The sequence below is a fragment of the Dipodomys ordii genome, unplaced genomic scaffold (assembly GCF_000151885.1).
Source record: "Dipodomys ordii isolate 6190 unplaced genomic scaffold, Dord_2.0 Scaffold10, whole genome shotgun sequence".
NCBI classification, from domain to species: Eukaryota; Metazoa; Chordata; class Mammalia; order Rodentia; family Heteromyidae; genus Dipodomys; species Dipodomys ordii.
In genome coordinates, this window is record NW_012267226.1 from 9,712,133 (window position 1) to 9,734,991 (window position 22,859).

The 22,859-nt window shown below is 47.3% G+C and overlaps 1 protein-coding gene across 1 annotated transcript in view; it reads left to right on the forward strand.

The window, feature by feature from the left end:
• Kirrel3 (kin of IRRE like 3 (Drosophila)) overlaps positions 1 to 22,859 on the forward strand; it is a 111,440-nt gene that overhangs the window by 20,052 nt on the left and 68,529 nt on the right. Inside the window, exons 2-4 of the mRNA XM_013009456.1 lie at positions 7,888 to 8,037; positions 15,480 to 15,629; positions 15,850 to 15,920. Of these exons, the coding sequence (XP_012864910.1) occupies positions 7,888 to 8,037; positions 15,480 to 15,629; positions 15,850 to 15,920 (371 nt within the window). The remainder of the gene's footprint in view (positions 1 to 7,887; positions 8,038 to 15,479; positions 15,630 to 15,849; positions 15,921 to 22,859) is intronic.

Consider the following 22,859-nt stretch of genomic DNA (forward strand, 5'->3'; position numbering starts at 1 on the left):
AAGAGGAAGAAGAAGAAGAAGAAGAAGAAGAAGAAGAAGAAGAAGAAGAAGAAGAAGAAGAAGAAGAAGAAGAAGAAGAAGAAGAAGAAGAAGAAGAAAGAAGAAGAAGAAGAAAAGAAGAAATCCCATCATTTCTAATCCCAAACAACATAGGACAAGGAATATTCAAAGATGGTATGAACCTTGATAAGAGTTGGACATCCAATTCCAGGCCACTACTCCTGACACTCCCAGCCCAAATTAATCTTGTCTCTCTTGAAGAGTCACACCAACATCTCTGCCTTTCCAACTGTGAAGAATTCCCAGGTCAACATGCAATAACAGGACAGATAAGAACACCTCTTCTCTTGCCTGGCTCAGAGTAAGCACTCAGTAAATGTGAGTCATTCATGTCTCTCCCATGCTCCAGACCCAAGGACAAAATTATATGTAGGAAATCTTCCCCCAGATGATTCTAGGCCCTTCTCCAGCAACACACTTACCTCAAGACTTACTGCCTTGTCCCAGCCTAACTGTCCTCCTGAGACAGTGAATAATACCATCATTCTCCATGGCGACTGCTTTTATGGTCCTCAGCTCCATCAATTGCTGTCAGTCCTACCTCAGAACAGCATCTAAACCTATTTTCTTCTTTGCACTCATACAGCTTTAGTCTAGTGCTTAGGACAGTGAAAATCTTCCTGATCGGTCTTTCTATCTTTGGATTAGTCTCCTCCATCTGTCTATCCTCCTTACCGCCATCACTGTGATCCTTCTCAAACTCAGGTCTGAGCATCTGGGTCCAAAGCCTTTGATGACTTCTCACGAAATGCAGACTTCTTCCCATGGAGGATCCATGGGAAATCCTCCTGTCCTTCTCGATGGCTTACATCTTTATCCATACATTCTGTGCCAATCACATCAGGTCCATAGTGACAGCTGTCATGGGGGGCAAAAAAGGGCTCTGTACACCCTGCATCAAAAGTTCTATTGCCATCTCACTAGCAGCCTTACCAACGTTGTTTGCTAAACTGAGACTCGGAGGGATTAAGCAGCTTTCCTAGGAACACACATCTGTAATGGCAAAAACTAGCTAGCAAGTCTAGCCCACATAGGTTGAATGCGTTTAGTTCCTACGCAGACTCTGACTTCGACGCCTTGCTTAGTCTGTTCCCCATTCTGGGGAGCACCCCCTTCCTGTCCCTGTCTTGTTTATGTCCTCAAGCCATTGCAGAAGCCAGCCCCGCTGTGAATCCTTCCTAGAGACTTGATCTTGCCTCACTGTTGGCGCTAGAGCCAACAATGTAGAGCGCTTTAGTCTAGCTCCAGTGGCATCTAACTGCTTCCTCCAGGCTTAGAGCCTCTTGTCAGCAGAGAGCCTAGCAGCCTATCCTCTGCCCTCATACCAGCAAGGTCTTGGAGACCACAGAGATGGCTCCTGCCCCTGCCTGAGGTCACCAGGGCCTTCTTAGGGTTGGCACAACTTCTAGCACCCTTTCAGCCCTCCCCCTATAAAATCTGATTGGTTAGTTGGATGTCAATCAGGAGGCTAGTGCATTCCCACAATCCCTTATCCTGCATACCCTTCCCCCCAACCCCTGGCAACCCCCCCCCCAACCCCAGTAAGTCATGACATGGCATTCTGGGGATTTCCTGGCCCTGTGCTGACCAGTAGGTAAACAACAGAAGCCAACATTTGGGCTTCAAGATAGGACCTGAGACATCCTCCTATGTCCCTTCCTGCCCCACCTGGCACTGTTCCTTTGTCACTGGAGGCCACTGAGCTGGCTCCTTGTCTTTCCCTTCCTCCTGTTTGCTGCTTCTCAGGACAGGGGCGGCTTTCCTTAATCTCATAAGAGGCAATTTGCTGCGCACTCCGGGCTAGAAGAAAGCTAGCGATAACTATCCGGAGTATGAGTATTCTTAAGCCTTCCTCAATTGGTCACTAATAGCAAAGCAGACGGTGACATTTGAGTTCTTTTTGCACAGCTGACCTGGCACAGCAGGCATCTGAAATGGGCTGGGCCCGGCTGCCACAGTAAAGATAGGAGAGCTCAGATCCCTCACCTGCCCAGCTGAGGAGGAGAAGCAAGTTTCTGATGGCTGTGAGTTCAGGTTTACAGAGCTGTTCTCAGCTCCAGGACCCCGCATGACATGGGCTGCTCTGCTCCCTGATTTAACAGTCTCAGGGCTGGCTCAACAGTAGAGCACCTGCTTAGCCAGTGCAAGGCCTTGAGTTCAAACCCTGGTGGCTCCAAATACAAACAAATAAAATCTCAAAAGCAATTCCAGGCTCAGAAGAGACTCATGGACAAGAAGGACGAGGAGGAAGATAAGTCCTTTATGAGACACTTGACATAGCAGGATCTTACACCTGGGCCTCCACTGGGCACAGATATCTGGTCCCCATTGTGTGGATAAGATGAGAATTTGCTCCATTATGCTGCTAATGATAGCTGTGGAGTTCTTTCTCAGGCCAGATTGCCCCTGTGGGCCTTGTCCTGTCTGCTACTCTGATCCTGGTAGGTGATCGTCTGTCAGGTCCTGCGGGCACACAGCTGAGGGCATCACTCATTCTTTTGCTTGTAGATCTTCCTCTTCCAGAATGATCTTTTTCCTTCACATCCCCCTATCATGGCCCCCGCCTCTTCCAGGGAAGCTCTGCCATTCCAACTCCCATTCATGAAGCAGAGCCTTTCTTAACCCACAGAATAGCTTTCTATGGCCTCTCCATGATACCTATCATTTGACCCCTCATAGTCCAGTAACCTTCCAGGAAGACTCAGTAATGCATCAAATATCCTGAGCACTAAGTCAGAAGTAAACAGGATTCAGATAACTCCTCTGACCCACACATGAATTTGCATAGTTGGGCTCCTTAGCATCACGAGCAAGCATTCCAGGTGACCCTGACTTTCTGTTCAGGAGGGCTAAAGGCAATCGTCCCTCCTTTGACCTGCTGCTGGGGCCAGGGCAATGACTCAATGACCTGAGAACCTCCAATTAAACCCCACCTCTTAGAGTTTCTACCGCTTCTCAGTAGAACCATCTTAAAGACTAGGCTTCACCAGTGGCTCACGCCTGTAATCCTAGCTACTCAGGGGCTGAGATCTGAGGATCATGGTTTGAAGTTAGCCTGGCCACTAAAGTCCCCATGAGTCTCTTATCTCCAATGAACTACTCAAATACCTGAAGTGGTGCTATGGCTCAAGTGGTAGAGCTAGCTTTCAACACAAAGAGGCTCAAGGACAGCACCCAGGCCCTGAGCTCAAGCCCCACAACTGACAAAAAAAAAGCCTAGGCCTTTAACAAGTAGGCTTTTGGGGGGTATTTAAGATCCAAACTATAACATTCAGTTCATCTGGAAAATATGGGGAGTAATGTCCAGAATGCATTGCAGGTGATATGTGTACATTCAAAGACCCAGATGGAGCATCCATTAGGTCTCAGATGAGTAACACTGTGATTTTTTTTTCTTCTGTCAAGCATGATACCTTGAGACTCTAGCTTTCCCCTTTTATTTCTCACTTTTTTCCCTCTGCGAGGTGTGCTCAGCACAATATCTGCCTGGTCAGTAGTTTACAATGAAAAAGCAATTTTCCTGCAGTGACCAGAGATCTCAGGAGACAAACCTGAGTAGGCGGAGCCATAAGTACCACCCAGGAGCATTTAACAGAGGTACATCTGATGCTCACACACTGGTCCAGGCTCTGGGGGTGTAGGTAGAAAAGACAGCCATGGCCTCTTCCCACAAGGAGATCCATTCTGGTTCTTCATTTTTTTATGAACATGAGTAGATGCTCACTAAAGGTTTGGAGAAGTTGAGTAAGATAGTTCACCTTGATTGTGGACTTGACTGGATTGAGAAGGAAACATCTATGAGATTCATAAAGCAGCCAAGTGCTGGTGGTTCATGCCTGTAATCCTAGGTACTCAAGAGGCTGAGATCTGAAGATCGTAGTTCAAAACCAGCCCAGGCAGGTAGTCTGTGAAACTCTTATCTCCAGTTACTCACAGAAAAAGCAGAAGTGGAGTTGTGGCTTAAGTAGCAGAGTGCTAGCCTTATTCAAAAGGAGTTTGGGGGGCTGGGAAGGTGGCTCAGTGGTAGAGCGCTTGCCTTGCATGCTCGAGGCCCTGGGTTCGATTCCTTAGCACCACATAAGCAAAAAAAGAAAAAAGTCGGAAGTGGCACTCTGGCTCTAGTGGTAGAGTGCTAGCCTTGAGCTGAAGAGCTGAGGGACAGTGCCCAGGCCCAGAGTTCAGGCCCCACGACCGGACCAAAAAAAAAAAAAAAAGGAGTTTGGGGACAGTGCCCCAGCCCAGAGTTCAAACCCCAGGACTAGAAAAAAAAGAGATAATAATAAGCATAAATCTGGATATGTTGATGGTGTTGCCAGAGATGATTAACTAAAGGGGAAGATATATCCAAAAATATGGGTGGCCTCATGCCTTAGTCTGGGGCCTGAGATGGAATAAAGAGGGAAGTAGTTGATTTGCACAGACATTCTCTCTGTTTCTTGTCCACCCTGAAGTCCTACACAAGCATAAGGGGCCAAGCCATAGTGGACTTGAACCTTCTGAAGTCATGAGCTACAGTATCTCCTGCTTCTGCTTTAAGTTGTTTACATGAGGTATTTTGTCACAGCGGCAAAACACTAGTGAGCAGCCAGCAGATGGCCACTGGGAGAGGGAGGACAGAGTGGGGGAAAGGGTCAAATGGTAGGTCTCACAAAGAGATCATGGGGAAGACAGGCTCCAGGTGTTATTCAGAGGTATCTAGTGCCTGATCCCAACTCCTGGTTCTAAGAACCTTTCCAAAGTGGCACTGTGGTTAGGCACAGAGCTCACCTTCGTGGCTCTTTCCACCCATCTGAACTCACACCCATGACTGTCTTCCAGAGCCTGGTTTCTATAGTGACCACCAAGAACTGGCCCTTACCCCCCTGTCTCCTGTCCCCAGGTTCCCAAGGGTTCTTACTAATACCTCTGCTCCTTATACCAAAGGAAAACAGGATGGAAGAAGAGCAAATAGAAGTTACCACACACACACACACACACACACACACACACACACACACCTAATAAGGGACATTTCAAAGGACTCAGGCACCACTTCATTGAGAGCCTTCTCATTACAGTCCCTTCAGCTCCCAGCTGACAACTTGATAATTCTCTCTGATAGCACAATCTTGGTGGCTACTGCGGCTGCCTTGACACTGTCCTTCTTGCAAGAAAGATTTCCAGATAAAAGAATGAGCTGTGAAATCACCATTAAGGCAGAGAGAAAGGGCTTACAGAAGGAATCCTCTCTCCCTCCCTCCCTCCCTCTTCTCCCTCTCCTCCTCCTACTATTTTTCCTTCCTTCTCTTCCTCTTCCCCCTCCTCCCCTCTACCACTATTACTGCTATTATTACCTCTCTCCTTCTTCCTCCCCTCCCTTTCTTCCTCCTCCTCCTCTCCCTCCTCCTTCTCTCATCTTATCCTCTCTTCCTCTTCTTCCTCCTCCTCTCCTCTTCCTCTTCCCCTTCTCCCTCCTCCTGTCTGTCACTCTCTTCCTTTTCTCATCACTCTCTACTTCTCTCCTGCCCTCCTCCCTTCACCCCTCTTCCTTTTCTCCTCACGCATCTCTTCCCTTCTTTTCTCTCTTGTTTTGCTGCCAAAAATAGTCCAATTACAACAGAAAACTTGAAGAGAGAGGAAAAAATTCCACTATCCATAGCTGATTAAAATGTCCTATGAAAACTAATTTGTAAAGCTCAAATCAGAATAAAAAAGTATTATTTCCACAAGCCAAGGCCAATTTGGTTTTTAACCAGCCTCTTCAGAGACGCAGCCAGACCCTCTCCAGGCTGCAAACCAGCCACCTGCCTGCTGAGTTGACACCTGTGCAGGGTTGTTTCCTGCCCTGGGGTTCTACCTCACTCTCCACTGCAAACCCAGCTTCCCTCATCTTCCCGACCCCACCTGCTGCTGAGAGCTGGAGTCCACGTGCACTCCAGGCCTGGGCTTTGTGCTCCCTAGAAAGACAGCAACCAGTGCCTCGGATCTCAGTGGTGCTGGGTTGGAGGGGAGAAGCCATGGCAGCAGCTGGCTCCATTTCCCTTTTTCGTATGTCTACATCTGCAGGGTTAAGCAAGAGCAAGGACTAAGAATACCAACAGGACAAGCCAGGTTCCACCATTCTTTAACTGTGTGACCTTGAGCAGGTCACTATGTCTCTCTGATCGTGGGGTTTTTGTCCTTTAAAATGAGGGCGGTACATGCCCTGAAACCTAAGTAGATAGACTACAGGGAAAAGGAGGTCGTGTAATGCACTGATGACCCTGTATGCCATTGTCCGTTCAAATGTGTCCCTCCCAGGAACAGGATCACACCACCTCCCTTCTCCAATGCCTGCCTCTAGGTCAGACTTAGGTCACTGCAGCCCAGCATGGGAGAATTTGTCTTCAGAGCCAAGAAGAATTAGATTCCCATCCCTCACCCCACCACAGACAGCTCACTGGGAAGTTCAGTGAACTAAGTCCTTACTTCCTACCCCCTGCTGAAATCTGATGATGCTCCCTGTGGGTGCTGTTTTCATGGCTTCTGCAAGCACAGTAAGCACCCAGGAACGGAGAGAGTGATGAGCCAGCTCACCCCAGTTACATCTCCTCACCAACCTGTGTTTTGCTTCCTCTTCTGGAAAATGGGAATTTAAAAAAAAAAAATAGTGCCTACTATTTTTAGATTGTTTTAAGAATAAAATAAATATTAATGAGCTAATATTCTCTTGAGAACGTTAGAGAAGAACTTGGTGCCTTGTACACGTGGCATGTTTGTGTAATAGAACATGAACTGGTCGTGCAGATCGTTGTGTTACCTTATTCAGAATTGTGGATGGGACACATAGGCTTCAGGGAGGCTGAGCAGGGCCTGCTGCAGAGAAGGAGAGGATAGTGATAAAGGAAAAGAGTACAACCACTCTGGACAGTAGTCCGGAGTAGTCCTTAAAAAACTAAACATAGTTCTTCCCTACAACCCTGCCATACCACTCATGGGCCTCTACCATAAAGACACTTGCACACTCATGTTCATTGCTGCACTATTCACAATAGCCAAGCTATGGGAACAACCCAGGTGCCCTACAATAGATGAGTGGATCAAAAAAAAAATGTGGTACCTATAATGGACTTTTACACAGCCATTAGAAAGAATAACATTATGCCATTTGCAGGGAAATGGATGGACCTAGAACAAATCATGTTAGGTAAAGTATGCCAAGCTCAGAGAGACAAACAGTGCATGTTTTCTCTCATTTGCAGAAGCTAGTTCTAAAATAAATGGGGACATGATAAAATATATGGGACTCTAGGCATTCACACACAGGGAGGCCAAAGGAGGAGAAGAACAGAAAGGCATAATACTTACGCGCCTCTGATCATATAAAATATTATTTATCAAAATGAACTCCAGGAAATGGAAACAAGAGGTTTTTCAAAGAAAAAAAAAAGGGACAGGATAGGGAGAGGATACAGTGAAACACAATCACCAGCGCTTACCACTCCTGATCCTTTGTACTCTCAGGATTTACAAAACTCGCATGACTTTGAAAGCAAGAAGAGTTAAGAAAATGTCCCATGGTTAGAAGAGAGTGGCCTGTTCCAAAGGTGGCTGGGCGTGGCCTGTGGAACCTAAGAGCATGGCTGGCCCCTTGGTGGAGTACAGACTGATTAGTAGAGAGGTTGAATAGAGGGGGAAGGGGAAGGGATCAATCCACAAAAGCAAGAGATACCGGATAGGTCAGAGGGCCAGCAAGAAACTCTGGAGGAAGTCCATGCCCCAGGGCCAACTCTGGTTCCAGAACTTGAGGAAAGCTCTTCAGGTACAGCTGCCTGCACTAACAGACTATTGTGCTTCTCCCTTTCCTAGGCCAAGTCTACTCCTTCAGCCAGCAGCCCCAGGACCAGGTGGTGGTATCTGGACAGCCAGTGACGCTGCTGTGCGCCATTCCAGAATACGATGGCTTCGTTCTGTGGATCAAAGATGGTTTGGCTCTGGGAGTAGGCCGCGATCTCTCCAGTGAGTACTTCCAAACTCCCCAGAATGGTCCAGTACCTGCCACTGCCTCTTCCACCCATCTACTCCCACAGAGAACACCCTGGCCCATCTCTGCAGACATTGAGGGGTCAAACCTCCCATCCTCATTGCAATTCCATGGGTAATCAAGCTAGACCAGTCCTGAATCTAGAATCTCTAGGAGTGAGGGGGGCCTCAGAAGTCAGTGAACTACAAGAGGCCCTTCATTCTGGTGATGAGTCCAGTGTTCTGTGGAGAGCCAGTATCAGACATGATTGACTTCAAGCCTGATTTCTGCAAATCAAGTGTTCCTATTTCTGGGCCCCAAATACATCACCTTTTATCAAGGTGTGATCCATCATCCCATCCAACAAGAGAATCAAGTCAATGAAAGCTGTATTTAAAAATCCTGGTTAGAACCCAGATGCCCCTCAGTAAATGAATGGATCAAGAAAATGTGATATATAGATATAGATAGATAGATAGATAATGGAATTCTATGCCTCCATCAGAAAGAATGGCATTGCCCCATTTGTTAGGAAATGGAAAAACTTGGAAAAAATTATATTAAGTGAAGTAAGCCAAGCCCAAAGAAACATAGTTCCCATGGTTTCCCTTATTTGCAATTACTAGTATATGTCTGAAAGCAGAAAAAGTCAAAAGCTATGTACCTATGACCAGATAAGATGATGTTAAGAGAAATGAACCCCAAGATAGGGACACAAGTGGTTTTTTCTTTTTGCTATTGTTCCTAATGTATTTATAATGTACCATGTGATTTTTTTGTTTCTTCGTATGTTCCTCCCAATGGTATAACCCGTTTTCACTGTATTTGATGTCGGTGTCCTGCATCTTGTATATACACTTCTCTAACTTGGGGAGGAGAAGGGAAAAAACAAAATGCTTAAATAGGGATACAGGTTGACCCATTGTAACAATGAGATGTACAAGACACTATGTTGAAAAATGAACATTACAACTTAGGTGCGGAGGAGGTAGGTAGGAGGAGGGGGAGTGTAGCTGTGGAGGTGGGAAGGAAGGGATGGTAGGGAAAAACAAAGGAGGAGGTAACAATGCTTAATAGGAAATGTACTCATTACCTTGTTCATGTAACTGTAACCCCTTTGTACAGTATTTTTACAATAAAAAACATATTTTTTAAAAGTCCTGTTTAGCCTTGGTGGTAACTTCTAAGAAAAGACAAAGCCGGGCTTTGCACCTATAATCAGGTGGCTTGCACCTGAAATCCTAACTCTTAAGAGGTTAAGATCTGAGGATCCCAGTTCAAAACCACCCCAGCAGGAATGTCCATGAGACTCATCCCCAATTAACCACCACCAAAAAAAAAAAAAAAAAAAGGCTAAAGTGAAAGCTGTGGAGCTGGAATAGAGCACCAAAAGTATGCAAAAAAAAAAAAAAAAGCCAAGGGACAGTATAAGAGTCATGAGTTCAAGCCCACGTACAAAGAAGGAAAGAAAGGAAGGAAGGAAGGAAGGAAGGAAGGAAGGAAGGAAGGAAGGAAGGAAAGAAGGAAGGAAGGACAAGAGGGAGGGAGAGAGGGAGGAAGGGAGAGAGGGAGGAAGGGAGAGAGGGAGGGAGGGAGGAGAGAGAAAAGAGAGAAAGGAAAGGGCTAGGAAGGTGGCTCAGTAGTAGAGTGCTTGCCTTGCATGCATGAGGCCCTGGGTTCGATTCCTCAGCATCACATAAGCAGGAAAAAAAGCCAGAAGTGGCGCTGTGGCTCAAGTGGTAGAGCGCTAGCCTTGAGCTGAAGAGCTGAGGGACAGCGCCCAGGCCCAGAGTTCAGGCCCCACGACCGGACCCAAAAAAAAAAGAAGAAGGAAAGAGAAAGAGAAGGAAGGAAGGAAGGAAGGAAAGAAGGAAGGGAAGAAGGAAGGGAAGGGAGGAGGGAGGGAGGGAGGAAGGGAAAGAGAGAGGGAAGGAATGAGGGAGGGAGGGAGGGAGAAAAAAGGAGAGAGAAAAGAGAAAGGAGAGAGAAAGAGAAGGAAGTAAGGAAAGAAGGAAAGAAAGAGAAAGAAAGAAAGAAAGAAAGAAAGAAAGAAAGAAAGAAAGAAAGAAAGAAAGAAAGAAAGAAAGAAAGAAAAGAAAGAGAAAGAGGAAGGAAGGAAGGAAGACTAAAGGAAGGAAAGAAGAGTAAAAAGAAAGAAGAGAGAAAACAATGAAAGAAGAGAAACAAAGAACAGAAAAGAGAAAGGACAGGAAGGATTCATAATAAATTCCAAACACATTCAGCCACGCAGTGTCTGCCCTGGGGGAGGGTCCCCACGGCTGCCAATGGTGGCCATGTGACTTCCCTGGTCAGTTCCCATGTTGTGTCTTTGGTTAAGTCGTATTCATGGCCACCACAAGCTCAGCTAAGAACCTTTCCAATGTACACTCTTCCCTGGGAAAAAAAAAGGAATGGAGCCATCTTCCTGGTCACTCACCCATTGGCCATTATTACTCAGTCCTACTCAGGTAGGACCATGGCTACTTGCTAGGGTTGACACACGCAGTAAAGTTCAGAAGGACAGAGCTGGGTGTGGTTCTCCCTGGGCTTTGGGAATGGCGGAGGGCGGAGGCTCAGTGAGAAATACGTATTCAGCTGAGAAGTGCTTTTGCCTCGTTCCTGGTGTAAAGCTGCAGGGAAATAAAAAAAAAAATCGAAGTACACGCAGGAACCTATGACTGGGAAATTAATATTTTAAAATGTGAGTTATATCTCGCCCCCAAAAAATGTATATTGAAACATTATAGCAATGGTCAATAGCAGTCACTGGGTTTGAATGCTGCAGCTGGGCTGAGCATGGATAAAATACACAATAATATCTCCAAAATATACTGTGCTGCCATAAAGCTTAAGTATTATGGGGACCAACCAATTTTGAGGCTCTGAATTCCCTCACCCTGTAGAAACCAGAGAAGGATATGACCTTTCCAAACGAGAATTGCTCGTATTCGGGATGGCACTGAGCCTAGCCCTGCACTGCTGCTTCATAGGAAGGCTGTGTGTGATCGTGGAGGATGGCTTTTGATGTTAGGTCATAAACAGGAGTCTTGTTAGGTCCAAGGCGGCTGAGAGGAGGTTGTAGGTCATAAGGGATGGTTCATAAATGGTCATCACAGTGAGGGGAAGCTCCCTGAACCCGGGACCTGGATGCTCTCCCTGAGCTCTTTTACTCAAAGCTAGCACTCTATCACTATGACCCACAGCTCCACTTCCAGTTTTCTGGTGGTGGTTAATAGAGATAAGAGTCTCACAGACTTTTCTGCCCCAGCTAGCTTCAAACCGCAATCCTCAGATCTCAGCCATCTGAGTAGCTAGGATTGCAGGCATGAGCCACCAGCACCTGGCCATAAGTGGTTTTCTGAGATCTCAGATCAGAGCCCGCCCTGTGCTAAAGAACAACAGACTTGAATGACTGGAGATCTACTTTCTTCCAACTTGATCTGGTTACAGAAAGAAGGTGCCAAGAAGAACAAACAGCTCAAGCTCCTGAGAAATACTCCACGTTACCTCGCTTGTTCCAAAACATCAGTCTGACCGTGATGATAGGTTCTCACAGGCTCAATAAATACTGCTCACTTTCCTTACAAGGAAGAGAAAGAATTCTGTTCACCTGTAGAGCACTTAATGCCATGGACATTTTCCTGCAGGGAAACTGAGTGCCTCCGCCATCTGCAACTGGCTTACATCTGTACAGTGTCACCCCATTCGGTCCACTGAGAATGATACCCTCAATGTAGACCTAATGTTCTCTATCCAAGGCCAGAAACATTGAAAACAGTGACTTATAAACACAAGGCCAGAAACACTTTTTTTATGTTAAGTGATTTATAAACACATTCTCCCATATGGCTAAGAACACAGAATTTTTCCCTAAGAAGTTAAAGTGCTTCTCAGATTTTATCTCATAAATTTACAATGGTCTACTTGGGGGAGGGGCAGGTAAACCAAGGCACAGTTGATGAAGAAATTAATTCAATGACATAACCAACCCCAATACACAGACTCCTTTTGGCTACCCCAAAGGATCACCTACCCTGTCCGCTGTTGATTCCAGAGATGGAACCCTTTGCCTAACCTCACTATGTTTTATTTAAAGTAGCATTTATACATTAGTCATCATGAGCCAGGTATTTTTCATAGATTAGCCTATTGAATCTTTGCCTATAGAGGACTGGTATTGTCACTCTCCATTATACTGATAAGGAAACCAAGTCACAAAGAAGTTAAAGTACCTCATCCAAGACAGCCCAAGACAACAGACTGAGGAAATACAACTAACCTAGGCAGTGTAGCTGAGCACCCAGACTCTCCATAGTTTTACCACCTTTGCCAATAGAAAGTAGGGATTCTGTAGAAGGAGCTAAAAGTTCCTCAGAATCTATTGCCTCTGAATATGTTTTGCAAAGATGCTGCCAATCCTTGGGATAGCATCGCAGCTCGACACCTAATTAGGCAAATACAAACAAACCCATCACTGATGTTTTCGGCAACTCATGAGAGAGAAATCCTGCTGCTGATAGCTTGCAAGACAACAAAAACACCAGCTCCAGCCAAGATGCCTGCAGGAGATCAGAGACTAATCACAGGACAGCGGGATCCAGAGGCTGGGCTGGAGGGGCCCAGGCAGTGAGCCAGCTGCCTTCAAGGCAGCAGCAAGGGGAAGATTGCACAGGAATCCCACCCTAGCCCCTTGCCGGGACCAGCTCCTCCAGCCTCGCTCACCTGGGTGCCTTTCCTTTACCACTAGCAGGCAGAAGGATGGGTAACAAGGCAGGAAATTCCCTGGGGTGGGTGGGGGGATGCAGAGAAAGCTGATCTTGTGTGCTTTTCTGGCTCAACTATGGAGGCCATGGCTCTGTGCTAGCATGGTGAGGACAATGTTAGAGCCAGGAAGGGCTCCACTGCCTGGGAAGCCTGCAGTGCATGCTGGGACGTCTGATAGAGGATGGCAGCTACTTACCTGTCTTATCTCTGGGCCCTAGGCTTATGCAAATGAAATGGTCTTAGAGCCCACCTGGCCCAATCTTTCATCCAGTGTGAGGGACCTTGTTACCCTCTGTGATGGTGCAGGTCCTTCTTTAACAATCCAAATAGTTAAGAAAATTCCAGGAGTATTCCTGCGGGGAATACTGCCCATGAATGCTACACATCAGACCTACAACAAGGGTCTGGGAAATCTTTGAAGAGAGTGACTGAACGGCCTCTTTGTTGGCTTCTGTTTGGGTCTGTCTCTGTTTCTGACTTGCTTAAGCCCTTGTCTCCTCTTTGGGGGACCAAATGTGTCCACTCCTGTCCTCCTAGGCCTTGTTCTGAGAACTGTCACTTGTCCTGGCAAGAGTCCTTTAGAAAATAAAGCCATTTGGGGGCTACCAGATGCAAGTGGAAGCAGAGGAGAGAGCAACCAGGGCAGGGAGGAAATGTGGGAGTCTATCTGTAAATCCCATGGTAAAGAGATGGTTGGGGTAATGGAACAATGGAAAATGTATCTTGCCTGGATAAACTAAGGAGATTTAGAGCCCAAGATCCAGACAAGAGAGAGAAACAGCCCCGCCTGGCCAGCCATGACTTAAGTCGGCATTTATATTCTACTCCACAGGGCAGCGGGGAAAGCTGATTAATGATTTATCAACCTCAAACTTTTATTTATCTATTATTCATTGCCAGTGGTATAAGGGGCCCCAAATTCCTAAGTATCAGGAGAGTCTCCTAAGTGGTTAATCAGGCCCTGGGGTTTGGGAGATGGGAAAACAGAATGACTAGAAAGGGACTACAATGGTTTAAGGTGTCCAGGAGTCCCTAGACACCGGTCAGCCGGGCCTGGATTTCTACTTCCTATCCATCCTGAGACAAAACTTTTCACCAAAAGTTGCTTTTGATCTTTTTTCCAAGCATTTTGTGCTTTCCTTCCTTCTCTCCCTTACTGTTCTGTTTTCTCATGAACCTGTGTCTCTCTGTGTGTTTCTGTCTCTCTGTCTGTCTCTGTATATCTCTTTCTCTATGTCTCTCTGTCTCTTTCTTTCCCCATTTATGAGGATCATGTAGTACATGTGCATTAGTAGACCATAGTACTAAGCATACCACTTCCCAGGGCAATGAGCCAATTAAGTCTGTCCCTACTTACCATTTTCAACTCTTCTCTAGCCTTTCTTATCTAATACTTGCCTCTCTGATTCTCTTACCAAACCAACAAATCTGCATGCATGTACACACATGCACCCATGCACACACATACACATATGCATGCACGTGCACGCACACGCACACGCGCGCACACACACACACACACACACACACACACCACCCTGGGAAAGTCTTGCTATTGTGCTTCCTACACTGAGCACACCTCCCACTTCTGTGCCTGCTGCCATCTACATCTTTCTACCTCTGCCCTAGTGTAGAGAGAAACTTAAATGTTCCCTCTTCCCTCTGAAAATGTCACCATTTTAGTCTGAAACTCACAATAGATGACAGACCACCAGGGGAAATCCATGCTTTATTTATTCATATGCAGAAACATAGGAGCTTTTTGAGACTCAAGTAAAGAGGGAAAGAGTGGCGGCTTATGCCTGTAACTCCAGCCACTCAGGAGGTAGAATCCAGGAGGATCATGGTTTAAGGCCAGCCTAGGTAAAAAGCTAATATACACCCAACCAATAAGGCAGGCATGATGGTATACTCCTGTAGTCCTAGCTTTGCAGGAGATCTAAGTAGGAGGATAACAGTCCAACTTCATCCACCCGTGGGCAAAAATACAAGACGCTCACTGAAAAATTAAGTAAAGCAAAAAATGCTGGGATCATGCAATCCTAACTACAAACCTACTACTCAGGAGGCTGAGATCTGAGGATCAAGGTTCATAGCTAGACTGGGCAGACAAATCTGAGACACTCTGATCTCCAATTAACCACCAAGAAATTCTAGAAGTAGAGTGCCCAGGCCTTGAGTTCAAGCCTCAGTACCCTCCCCCAAAACAATCCACTGGGCTTATAGCTCAGAATGACAGAACACCCGCCAAGTACACTAGTACTACCAAAATCAACAAGCAAAACAACATGAAACCAAAACCCAGGGAGCAAGCAGGGACTCCAGGCTGTCAGTGGAGAGAGTGCTACAAGTTAGGGAAGAAATCACTCTAAGGACCAAGGCTGGCTTACTATGCAGAAAAAGATCATCTGGTGTGCTAGATACAGGTCAGGTGTCAGATTCTCCCTCCATCTCTTCTTGGAAAAAACTTTCTGGGCAAAAAAGGGAAAGAGGAGACCAGATGCTCTGCCCACATCTGCTGTGGATCACTCTGTGTGTTTTCTTGAGTGTGCTTTGCTTTTGCAGAGTGCAGCTTTTAGGAACCCTTCTCTCCAGGGTCTGTGGCACCCACGAATTGCCACTGGGAAATAAGCTGACAAAGATCTTCTCACCCGCCTGCTGTCTTCCTCCACAGGCTACCCACAGTACCTAGTGGTGGGGAACCACCTGTCGGGAGAGCATCACCTGAAGATCCTGAGGGCAGAGCTGCAGGACGATGCTGTGTACGAGTGCCAGGCCATCCAGGCCGCCATCCGGTCCCGCCCTGCACGCCTCACTGTCCTGGGTAAGAGCCACGTGCACACAGGGACAGATGCTCCAGGAGGCTCTTTCTGGATGGGCAGGAAGGCTAATGCAGGCTTCTGGATACTCTACAATGTGAAGAGGGCCAGGTACAGAGAGGGTGTGTGGCATGATCTGTGCACCCCTTCTTCCTGAGCCCTCCTCTCCCGTTCCACTTCAGAGTCAGCCTGGAGCTTGATTTCCCCCATGACTTGTGTCCATAGGAAATAGCAGCAACTCTGGCTCCTCCTACCTCACCCCCATGGCTCCTGGCAATCCTGGTTCTGGGGTCCATGTAAGGTTCTTCTTCCAATCTTCCCCTTGCTTTTCACCCCACATGTCCCCTGGACAGCTCTCCTGAAGAGGTCCATGGTCTCAGGCCCGCCTGAGGTCTGTGGAGGGAATGGGCTCGCTTGGTGGCCCCTCACATTCCTGGAGCCATTGTAGATCTCAGTCCTGGTCGTCTCCCTTCTCTGTTGTGATGATGTTCTGGAGGATCTCTGTCCAGCTGTTCTAGAGAATCAGGGACACAGAGCAGAGAAGCAGGCCTTGCACTAAAGTAATGATATGATAGCTCACATTTGCTAAGCAGCTTGAAGCAAACCCTCAAAGCTCTGCTGCTCACTCACCTCCGCTGCTGCTGGCCCACTTGTGAGGGTCAGAGATTGCTACCCTAAGTGAGAAACTGAGGCTCAAAGAAGCGGAGGGCCTGGCCTAGGCTGAGCCAGAACTCCTTACACCCTTCCCCAGCCCCTTCTGGGTGTATGTCCTCCAAGCCTGTGTGGCTTGAACCAGGACAGGCAGGAGAGAGAAGCCCAGCTACCCAGGCTGGGCAGCTGCTACGGAGCTGTGAAGACAGGGTCAGCAGCTGGGGTTCTGCCTCGGGTCCTGGCAGATAAGAGGCACGGCTGCTCAGAGATGAAATATTTAAGAGCATGTCAGGTTATCTTCAGATCTACACAGCCAAACACACGGGACAGATGATTCTAAGCACGCAGTAGACAGGCCCCAGAGGACCACTTACCAGCTCGGAGTTAGGCTGAGGCAGGGAGGAGAGCAAGGCCAACCTCACCAACCTTCACCCCGCAAGTCTCCTCTGGCCTACAAGGAGAGAGATGGGAAATGAACTGTCCCATGGGGTAAATAGGCTGAATGACTGAGCTGGAGGCGGGCCTTAAGAGGTGCATCCATTGTAAAAGGGATCAACAGCCCTGCCCCCTCCACACACACCCCAAATGAGACAGGAATTCTAAGTGAGGTAGAGGGGGGGGGGAGAGAGAGAGAGAAAGAGAGAAAGAAGGCTGGGGGCTTAGAAATTTTTGTTTCCTTTTCTTCCTTTCTTTCTTTTTTTCATTCTCTTTCTTTCTTTCTTTCTTTTTTGTTTGTTTTGTTTGGTCATGGTTCTTGAATTCAGGACCTTGGACACTGTCCCTGAGCTTTACACTCAAGGTTAGCACTCTAACTTTCAGCCACAGCTCTACTTCTGCTTTGGGGTGGTTACTTACGTGGAGATAAGAGATTAATAAACTTTCCTGTTCCAGCTGGCTTTGAACCATGATCTTCAAATCTTAGCCTCCAGACAGAGCCTCTCTCTCTGTCTCTCTGTCTCTCTGTCTCTCTCTCTGTTTCTGTCTCTGTTTCTGTCTCTGTCTCTCTCTGTCTCTCTCTGTCTCTCTCTCTCCCTGATTTGGAGATTACAAACTTCAAGAGCACATTTGCTAAGCAAAATTGTAGGATAATCATCTTTCAAAGATTCTTTCTAAAGAGGAGCAGAGGATGCTGGGAAAAGGAAAATTGCAGCATTGTCCACTCTCCTGACTGGATGCAGAAGTTAAAATCTATGCAGACTCATCTTGTCCTTAAGGCGTGTCAGCTCACAGCTAAACCTGGCCACTCAGCCTGTCTCCCCACTGCTATCTCAGTCAGACAACAAAGCCCAATGTATTCAAAGTCCAAATGACTTACAGATAAGCAAAGGGAGAGACTCAGAGAGGCAAAGGCAATTGCAGGAGGTCACACAGCTTAATTAACATTTAAAAACACCTCCACATTTTCCAGCTCCAAGCCAGTCTCCTGGTCCCAAATGCCAGCAGAATGTCATCTGTCCAGCTAGTTAGGAGCCAGGCTTCTCAGAGCAGAGCTTTAAGATCCTGGATCATGTCTAGAAGGCATTTGTTCCTCCTTCCCTTTCCACAGGGGCCTGGCCTGGCATTACTTCTGGGAACCGAGCTGGGTTTGTGGGGAGAGTCTGGAGATCAGCTGAACAAGGGGTGCCTTTATAGATCCCAGCAGCATCCCTTCAGTGTAACTCTTTTTTTTTTTTTTTTTGCCAGTCCTGGGGCTTGAACTCAGGGCCCGGGCACTGTCCATAAGCCTCTTCGTACTCGAGGCTAGACTCTACCAATTGAGCCACACCTTTTTTTTTTTTTTTAGTAGTTTATTGGAGAGAAGAGTTTCACAGACTTGTCTGCCCAGGCTGGCTTCAAACAGTGATCCTCAAAGCTCAGCCTCCTGAGTAGCTAGGATTTCAGGCATCTTGTCTATTAAACTTGTCTAAGCACACTGAACCAGAGCAAAAAGCAGCTACCCAGGCTTTGCAGTCCTAACTCCTTGGGGACTCCCTAGGCCTCCATCCTCAGCCATTCCTATAAGCCCCACTACGTGCCCACTCCAGGTCCTGTTCAGTCCCACAGATCCCCCTTCCCCATGGGTCCTGCAGGGTTCTTCTTGGCAAAGTTTCTCCAAGGTGTAAGGCTGAAAAGGGAGCCCTGGTCTGGGGTGAGTGGCCGGACAGAATGGCTGTTTAGCAGAAGGGAGGGAGGTGGTCATATGCATCCTAGCCCGGCTGCCTTCCATCCCAACCAAGACCCCATCTGCTTTGCTGTGACATCTCAGCCCTGGAAAATATCCCAGCCTCTTCCCTGAGGGGGGCTGCCTTCCCAGGAATGAGAGAGCTTCCTAATTTAGTCTGTATTTGCTTGAGATAGATTTTTAATTAAATAAAGTAAGAGCCTGATTAGAACCTGCAGAAGATGTGAGAGCAGAATCAGATGGTATTCCGACGAAATTGCAAAGCAAACACTTTGGCTGGAACAGAGGGAGGCCTCGGGGGGTCTTCCATCAAAGCACCAAGTGAGGAGGGCAAATACGAGAGATTATATAGCCAACAGATGTGTGTTGTTAAAATATGCATCTGCCGGCAGCAGGCCGAGAGAAGCCAGAGGGCCAGTTCTCAGAGCCTGGCCAGCTCTGGGGAGGGTGTGGGACCCGCCCGCAGCCAAACCCAGAGTCACAGACACATTAATTAGCGTTGTGTTTTCAGCTCTCAGATGCAATCAGGCAAGGAACAACTTTGAGCTGAGCGTGTATAACCCTGAGGGGACAAGAGGGAGGAGCTGGAAAATGAGGGAAAGATGGCTGGAGGAATGGCACTAGAGAAAACCGGGGAGCCACCGTCTGGGCTCATGGCTGCTGTGTTTTCTCCATACCCCAACCAGCTGTCCAGATCCAGACTCAGCTTGGCCAGGGAGCCAGGCAAGGCTTTCAACCCACAGAACAACTCAGGAGGCTGAAAAGAGCCACAGACTCAGAGGCAATAGCGGCCCTCCCTCTAGCCCAGCTGTGTGATCATGATCTCATGACTCAACCTCTCTGGGTTCCAGTTTCTTCTATAAAATGAAAGGTGATGCTTTAAAAAAAAAGGAGTTGATGGCTAAGAATGGTCCAGTTCCCAAAAGGCTTTATTTCCAGAGTCAGGAGTCCAACTTGCTTGCATCAACTATTTTAGGAAATTGGGCCAACCCCCACCAGAGCTGAGATTCGTATGGTGCCTGAGGCTTAGCAGGTAACTGATCAGAATGGCTTGGACAACATCCCACCTTGCTGCTAGGAGAGGGGACCTCTCAAAGTCCAACCTGCCCTGGGATTCTGGACTTGGCTCTGGACCTTAACCTCCAGGTCGCCCTTGGTATCCAGATTCTCTGTGTCTCAGGCCCTTTCTGCAGAGGTTCAGCTTAGCTGGCCATTTTGACCTTCTAGCACATGTATAGAGCTGTGGTGTGGTAAGAAGAGCTCTGGGCTGAGAAGGAGAACACCCTCTTGCCACTCACTATGACTTGGGGCGATGGCATTAGAGATGAAATGGGACTTCTTTGGTCCAACTCCTTAAACCACACTTAGTCCAGAGCAGGTATCCAATATATTTGTTTATTCTGGGGGTGGGGAGTGTGTGCACACAGGTATGCATACACACGCCAATACTGGGGCTTGAACTCAGGGCCTAGGTATTGCCCCTGGGCTTTTTTTGCTCAGGGATATCACTCTACCACTTGAACCACAGCTCTATTTCTGGCTTTTTGTTGGCTAGTTGGAGATAAGAGTCTCTTGGAGTTTTCCTGCTCAGGCTGGCATCAAACCATAATCTTCAGATCTCAGCCTCCTGAGTAGCTAGAATTACAGACGTGAGCCACCAGCATCCAGCTTATTTTTTTTAATGAAAATGAATGAATGAAAGAGTTTTAGTAAAGAGACCAACCAAATAGCACTGTGAACATCAAACACACACACATATACACTCTACAAACAATAAAGAACCATGCATTTTAAAGCTACACACACACACACACACACACACACACACACACACACACGCACCCACAAGTGCACAGTGCATGCATATTTTCCCAAAGTCAGAACTGTAGGATTCCATCGTATGTCACCTTCACAACTTGCCTGAAGACCCGGAACTCAAGGAACTGGGATTCCCTGGGCAGGAAGGAAATCAGTGCTAAGGATTTGATCAACAAATATTTTCAGCACACATAGCATAGATGGAGCACTCATCTAGCTACTCGAGATTCACCAGTAAACAAAAGGCTCTCTCTGCCCTAGAGGCAGTTGGGTCCTACCAAGGAGAGAGACAGCCAACAAATGACAGGTTAAACAAGTAAATCAGGCCATAGAATCTCACTTCTTTTTTTTTTTTTTTTGTCAGTTATGGGGCTTTCACTCAGGACCTGGACACAGTCCCTGAGCTTTTTCACTAAAGGCTAGTGTTCTACCACTCTGAGCCACAGCACCAGTTTTCTAGTGGGTAATTACAGGTAAGAGTCTCACAGACTTTCCTGCCTGGGCTGGCTTTGAACCAAGATCCTCAGATCTCAGCTTCATGAGTAGCTAGAATTACAGGCATGAGCCACCAGTGACCAGTTTTCACGGGATGTCTGATGATAATAAATGCTTTGAGAATTTAAAATACATACTAGCTGGGGATGAGGGGGTCATGTTTGCAAGAGGGGAAGAGTAGCTGATGTCAGATTAAGTATTAAAGGGGCATTTTCCCATTCCTCCCCATTTCCCTCTTCCTCCTGGCCCCTTTCTAATATTAACTCTGCTATCTTGCTAGGAATAAAGATAGCTTCCCAACTCCACATGAATTATTGAAGATGAAGACTAAGTCAATTCAAATAAAGAGAGTGTCTTGTATCAGGCTGTCAAGACTGAGATACTGAAGGGGACAAACAGCTGAGGTCCTTAGCTTGTTCTCCAAAGTCCATAGGTTGGACTTAGCAGCTGCCAGTCCCCGATCCCCAAACCGTCTGGGTAGCAGACTCCAAAGAGAAATGGCGAATACCTTGGCTACCTCTAGCAGAGGGTGGACAGCTGAGCTTCTAGCTCTTCCAGACATTTTGATTGCTAGAGAGCTACTGCCAGCCACCAGGGCAGGAAAAAGCAAATCAGTGGCAGATAGCCGAGCAGTGTTTTACACAACAACCCAGTCTCCCTACCATAGCTCACAAGCTCCTCCATACTCTAAGACCTGCCATTTGCTCTCTCTCCAGCCCTGGCCCCACTACATCCCTATTCCAGATCTAATCACTCACCATACCTCTGGGCTGCCTCTTCCTATGTTCCTGCCTGAATGTCCTTCCCACTGACTGACCCTCTCCCCATGTTCCTATTGCTTTCTGCAGGCACCTATATCACAACCCTCTACATGCTCTATTGAAAGCAACTGCTCTCATGTCTGTTTCTCCCACTGGGTCTGTTTGGGGCAGCATCTTTCCTGCGTAGCCCAGGAGCACCTAGTGGGTCTTAGTGAATGGTAGCGAGTACCATTGGGTGCACGGGGGAGGGCAAATTAGGCAGGGTTTGTCCCTGGCAGATAGTAAACCCAGATGCACAGAGTGTGTTGAACGGCATTGTGTTGCATTGTGTGGCGCTGCATTGCATGTGCTGTTGGGTTGGGTTGGGTTATGTTTGGAAGAAAAACAGCTGCATGATAACAGCTGTATGATTTAGGGCTCAGTCTCTAGATGCCTGATCAGTTACCTCTGAAACCTGTCAGTGTCATTTTACCAACGGTGTGACCATAGCCAAGTTAATTAGGTCCTTGGTGCTGCTTTCTTTAGGTGCAAAATGGGAGAAAGAATCACACTGTTTTCATGGGGGCTATAGACAGTATTTAAGGAAACCATATATGCAAAGCATGCTTCAGATGTGTGTGTGACGTGCAGCAAAACATGGAAGCACCCTGTGATTATTCTATTAACTATTTTTACTGTTGCTATTATTGTGACAGATCAAGAAACACCAGCAAGTGAGTCTCCTTCCAGGGCCTTAGACTGGATCCTAAAGCTTTTCTGAGCAGAGGAAGGTAGAACCACCCCGCTTCTCCTGCAGTCTCCCCCCTTCCCCCCTCCCTGCTGCCCCCCGTGCACAGCTCCGAAGACAAGCAGAATTGATTTTCTTATCTCCTTATTAAGCATGTTTTGCCTGGGCCCTGGCCTGGACTTAGGTGCTCTATCTCATTTGTGCTGTATGCTTGCTTCCTGCCACATTCATTACCCTGTGGTCACCCCCAAATAGGGGCAGCAAACAAGGCAGACAGATGGTGGGGAGAAGGAGGAGGAAATATCCTTATCTCTCCAAGTTCCATGTGCTATTATGAAACCTGCTCCCCACACCCACCCTGCTGCCAGCTCTTCCCGCTCCCTCCCTGCCATTCCACCCTTCCTGGTGGCCCAGACCACCCCAGGAGTCCCTTCTTCCCTCTCCCTTTTGCCACTACACACCCCTTCGCCTCCTACTTTAGCTCTGTGCTTACCTGGATAGCAAGATGACTGCTGAGAAGCATGGAGTTGCCTGAAACTGACTGTCCGTGTCCCTCTTAAAAACCGGAACTCCGGAGGCAGCCAAGGAAGACTGATCTCAGAGGTCCACATTATGGAGTAGC